This window comes from Lipotes vexillifer, unplaced genomic scaffold, assembly GCF_000442215.2.
Source record: "Lipotes vexillifer unplaced genomic scaffold, Lipotes_vexillifer_v1.1 scaffold164, whole genome shotgun sequence".
Lineage (NCBI taxonomy): Eukaryota > Metazoa > Chordata > Mammalia > Artiodactyla > Lipotidae > Lipotes > Lipotes vexillifer.
The window spans coordinates 4,048,429-4,053,723 of record NW_006789313.1 but is presented as its reverse complement, the minus strand read 5'-3'; the positions used below and the strand labels follow the sequence as shown (position 1 = coordinate 4,053,723).

The 5,295-nt window shown below is 46.3% G+C and overlaps 1 protein-coding gene across 1 annotated transcript in view; it reads right to left on the bottom strand.

Moving 5' to 3' along the window:
* The window catches only part of RYR3 (ryanodine receptor 3), a 394,047-nt gene that overhangs the window by 70,254 nt on the left and 318,498 nt on the right, over positions 1 to 5,295 (bottom strand). Inside the window, exon 68 of the mRNA XM_007462557.1 lies at positions 5,220 to 5,295. This exon is cut by the window's right edge and continues 4 nt beyond it. Within this exon, the coding sequence (XP_007462619.1) occupies positions 5,220 to 5,295 (76 nt within the window). The remainder of the gene's footprint in view (positions 1 to 5,219) is intronic.

Genomic DNA, 5,295 nt, shown 5'->3' with positions numbered 1-5,295 from the left:
ACTCTTTCCCTCCAAGACAGGAGGAGAGACCAGAAACATCCTGAGGTTCCTGACGGGTGAGACGAAAACAAGGGCTCTGAGTGGCAGGGCGGGGCATGGTTGAAAAGAAGCACAAGCCGAAAGCTCTGCAGAGCGTCCATTTATGTCATAGCCCCCAGGGTCCACCTGGGCCTGGGAGGCAGCTCATTGCAGACTCCACCCACAGGCCAAACTTCTCACAGTGGGGCCGAAGCGTCAGACACCAGCGGGGCTAGGGAGTCAGAGAAGCAACAGGAAAATGTGGTGCATTTTAGATCCACTAGTGGAGCCTATTAGATCCACTAGAAGATTTGAGGAAATTCTTTTTGATATTAGAAGTAAAGTGTAGAGTTCTCATGAATTTCAAAGGACAAAGCAGAAACTTCAAATAAAATGTGACGTTAGTGAATTGGGTTGTGCCTGCAGGCGCTTTGCCATGGGGTTACTGCTGGTGTGAAGTCTCTCTCTTTTCTAGGTTTTAAGTCCATAGGAATGGAAGGGTTAATGAATAAGAGGCCACAGCAAATTCCTTGGCCTTTAGGAATATTGGCCAATTGAAGGGACTGTCTTGGTTTCTGTCATAATTGTCCTGCCTGGAGCAGAGATCCAGAATAATCCTGGCTGCCTTGGAGACAATGAATCGGTAGCTGTTACAAGTGGTTCTAGGAGATGGTGTGCAGCTGCACAGTGATGGGTGATTCGGAAGAGCCTCCCTGCTATGGAGCAGGCCCTGTGAGGTGCTAACACCCTTTCCCTAACTGTGATTTTCTGTTGCTATCGGTATGGCCTTTTGGCAGGTAGAAGGCTACAGATCTCTCTTCCTTGGAAGTTAGGAGTGAACCAGTGTCCTTTAAATCCAGACAATTCAAAAGGACTAGCAGCATGAAGGCCAAAGAACATCGAACTCCTATGATTTACAGCGTAAGGGAATTACACAGGTTAGACACCATCCACTGCCAATGCTGGTCATTTGCAGAGAACGAGTCCAGCCTGTACCTTGCTGCAGAGCAGCAAGAATCGGGGGTGACATCAACATGGGCGTCTGGGGAGGCTCTCACAAACAAAATCGTTTGACACATACAGTGTCAGAATCAATAGGTACGAACAGTACAGTCAAACATTCTACCTTCGAGCTCTGCACACAGAACAACGCCAACTGCCACAGATGCAACTGAAGTTTACAACTGTTTGTTGTAAAATTATATGTGAGAAGGCACAGGGAGTGTGTGTGTTTAAATGTCACACAGAGAATACATCATCACGGACACTTTTTTTTCCTACCTAAGAGAAACACAGAGTTGCTTGAGGTTGCTTCACTGGAGTCATTACAATGACCTTTAAAAGTTATTTATATGTAATTGGTCCTCAAGGGGAAGAAACATTTGTGATTTACGTGTTGTTTTGTTCTTCAAATGCCACATAATAAACCCGCAGAATGAATGCTGCTGAGTTATCGACCTGAAAAACAGCTCAGCTGGGTCCTATTAGAATCAGACACAAGAATGTAAGAGGGGACCATTAGAACACACTGGCCTTTCATCTGCTAGATCAATGGTTCTCAAAGTGAAATCCTCCCACCAGCAGTGGCGGCATCACCTGGAAACTTGTTAGGACCTTCAGAATCCAGACTTACTGAATTAGAAACTCTAGGGGTAGGACTTGGCATTCTTTAGCAAGCCTTTCGAATGATTCTAATACATGCTAGTGTCTGAGAACCACTGGGAACCACTGAGCTAGATTCCAAAGTAGTATTTTCTTCACCAAGCAGCTCTTCCCTCGAGAAGACAGCATCAGAGAGCACCGTCTCTGTAGTACAGGCAGACAGCTTACATGGAGACTGGACCTCCTTTCTCTCTGGTTGATTTTTCCAATAAGGATTGAATAGGATGTTTTGGTCAATCTAATATTCTGATTAATAGACCACTGCCACACATAACCAAAGATTTTATCTAGTTTTATCTAGCACATAACAGTATTAAACCTTTTCCAGTTTTTGGATGAGTCAGAAAATGCTCCAGGACATTACAAGATAGAAGAGTTCCTAATATGAGTAACTCTGCTGGCAAAACACCAACTGTTAATTAATAGAGATGCCCAACTGCCTGAAGCCTTGATAAATCAGTTCATATTGTATTTCTCAACCAAAGACTCACATCATTTGTCACGTCACATCATCTGTCACATTCCTTTCCCTCCGTGGTCCCTCAGGCCACCTACTTTGTATAATGAATGAAGTCTACCCTCTCAGACTCCATCAAGCCATCAGTCATTCTCTGGCTCCAGGCAAACCTGGTTATCCCAGAATAAATATTCGCGTACACTCTACTTTTCAACAGCCATACACACGGTCAGCATTCAGTCTTTGTTGATTCTTTTTTTTTTTTTTTAAGATTTTATTTTATTTATTTTTGGCTGCCTTGGGTCTTTGTTACTGTGCACGGGCTTTCTCTAGTTGCGGTGAGCGGGGTCTACTCTTCCTTGCGGTATGTGGGCTTCTCATTGCTGCGGATCACGGGCTCTAGATGAGTGGGCTTCAGTATTGTGGCGTGTGGGCTCAGTAGCTGTGGCTCGCGGGCTCTAGAGCGCAGGCTCAGTAGTTGTGGCGCACAGGCTTACCTCTGGGAGCTCAAGAGCAGAGTAGGTCTCTCTCTTTCCCCAGGTGCAAGCTCTATACGTTGGTGATACACAGACAGAGACACACTTTTTCTTGAATCACAGTTGGAGCAGAATAAACGTGTGAGTATCCAGCACGGTCATGACTGGACCCATGTCCCTCTGGAGTTGGGGAGCAACATTTTAGCTGGCTTTTGCCTACAGATGTCACAGCCCTTCCTCAACTTTGCCAAAGCCTGCTCAGTTGTTCAGCTCCTACTTTAGCTGCAAGATGTGACTCATTCGGAATCATGAGATGGCAGAGAAAAACGAGGTTGGAACTATATTTTTCCTAGTCCATGAAAGAGGAGGAAGGGTGAGAGGAGGCTAAGGAGGTTGGGGAATTAACTGAGAGACTTCACGTGAGACTTTGGAACGTGGAGGCACCTCGGCAATGCTTCTCTCTCGACGAGCTCTGAGAACACTGGTCTCCGCTGTATTCTAGCTCAGGAAGAGAACTTTAAACAGTCTTGTCTAAATTGTCCTGGTCATTCTTTCTGGGCGTCATGTGCTTCTTTTATCTGAAGTAATGAAAGCAAGTGAGAATAAAGCCACCAAGGCTTATTAGTACTCTGGATTCTTAGACGGAAAGAAGAGTGGTGACAGAGAAAAGTGTGACAGGAACCTTTCCTCTCCTAGAACCCTTAGGACCCATGATAGCTTGAAAAGGGGGCTTGAACCAAATGCACAGTCTAGTCATCTGCTGGTACTGTGCATCAATATTTTAAGAAAATATTGGTTCTGAATAGGATAGGTTCTGGTTAGAAATGGTTTACTATGATTTTTTGGGGTCTGTTTTTCTTAATATTGATCAGACCCATAGTGTGGTAATTTTTGCTTCATGTCGCATCAAATCATTGTAGTTCTTTCCGGTTGGAGTCCAAGCTTCATTCAAGGTTCCTGCTGGAAGCTCCTCTGTTCTAATCCATTGCCATTCGACAGGATCACAATTCATCCATACATGGGGACTCTCTCTTCTACCCTCCAGAAGTAGGTTTACCACCTGCCTTGGATTCCAGTTCCAGGTTATCCTAGAAGAGGGGGTGGGAAAACTTTTCCTATAAAGGGGTCAGACAGTAAATATGGCAGCCATTGCAGGCCAGACAGTCTCTGCTGCCACTACTCAACTGTGTCACTGCAGTTGAAGGGGAGCAGAATGGGCCACCCCCAAATATGCCCCTTTGGCAGAGATATTACTTTGAGCTGATTATTTTTAAGAAACTGCAGACCCAGGAGAGTGTCTGAAAACAGAATTACTCTTTTGTAAGGAAAATCTGCATTTATAAAGAAAGTTTACCTTAGATACAAGTGCCTGTACCAGAAGAGAGCTCTTGCCCGAGATTACTTTTTCATCTGAAAGACTCACGTGCAGGGCAGGGCAAACTGTTTACCAAATCTTTCCTCTTCTCACTTTCCCATGAATCGCTACCCACTTTGAAGCCTCAGACTCCTGACCCTTTCCTTAGATCAGGATGGTGTATAAGCCTCAATTGTTGGGCTGGCTTTTGAGTCTCATATCTTTGTGGGGCTCTCTTATGTACATATACGTACATAAGTAAAAGTTTGTTTTTCTCCTGTCATTCTGTCTGTTTTTAGTGGGGGGGTTCTCAGCCAAGAGCGATGAAGGGTAGAGGGAAAATTATTTTTCCTCCCCTACACAGTGCTAAAGCAGCTGCAGACAACATGTAAATGAGTGGGTGTGACCATGTTCTAATAAAACACCATTTACAAAAATCAGCAGCGGGCCAGATTAGGCCCATGGCCAGAGTTTGCCAACCACTGTTCTAGAACTCAGTGCATCAACACTCCTGTCAAATTCTCTTTCTTGTAGAATTTCAGTTCCTTCTTGTGTTTTTCTCTGCTTTACTTTCCCCAAAGATGGAGAACACGTGGTTATCATCCTTGGAAACACGGCCTGTCTGTGGACTTGAAGAGTGTAACGAGGGCTTCCCTGGTGGCGCAGTGGTTGAGAGTCCGCCTGCCGATGCAGGGGACACGGGTTCGTGCCCCGGTCCGGGAAGATCCCACATGCCGCGGAGCGTCTGGGCCTGTGAGCCACGGTCGCTGAGCCTGCGTGTCCGGAGCCTGTGCTCCGCAACGGGAGAGGCCACAACAGTGAGAGGCCCGCGTACCAGAAAAAGAAAAAAAGAGTGTAACGGGGTTATTAGTGCAGCTGTGCCCCTCCCACTGACACTCTGGAGAGGAACTGTAAAGGGCAGCGATATCCCCAGGTGCAGAAAGAGAACGGAGACCAGGGCAGACAGGAGAACCTGAATTTTTAGGATGCAAGGGATTTAGAAATCAACTACACTGTCTCCTCATTTTACAGAAGATGAAACCAAAGTCTAGCGCTAACAAAGCACTTGCCTGTGCCCACTTTTCCAGCAAGATGGAGACGTGCCACATGGTGCCAGTTCTGACCTCCCGGCCCCTCCCAGACCACGTGAACCAGCCACAGTGCTGCAGGCTGCTGTCCCTGCCTGCGTGGCCTTCCCTCCCGCTGCTTTCTTCAAGCACATCAGTGATGACCTCTGTGGGATGATACTTACTAGACCTCTCCCTGGGGGTTTTGGCGTTGAAGACTGAGAGTGGGTTGTAGCAGTCAAGGGTGGGCTCCAGGAATGC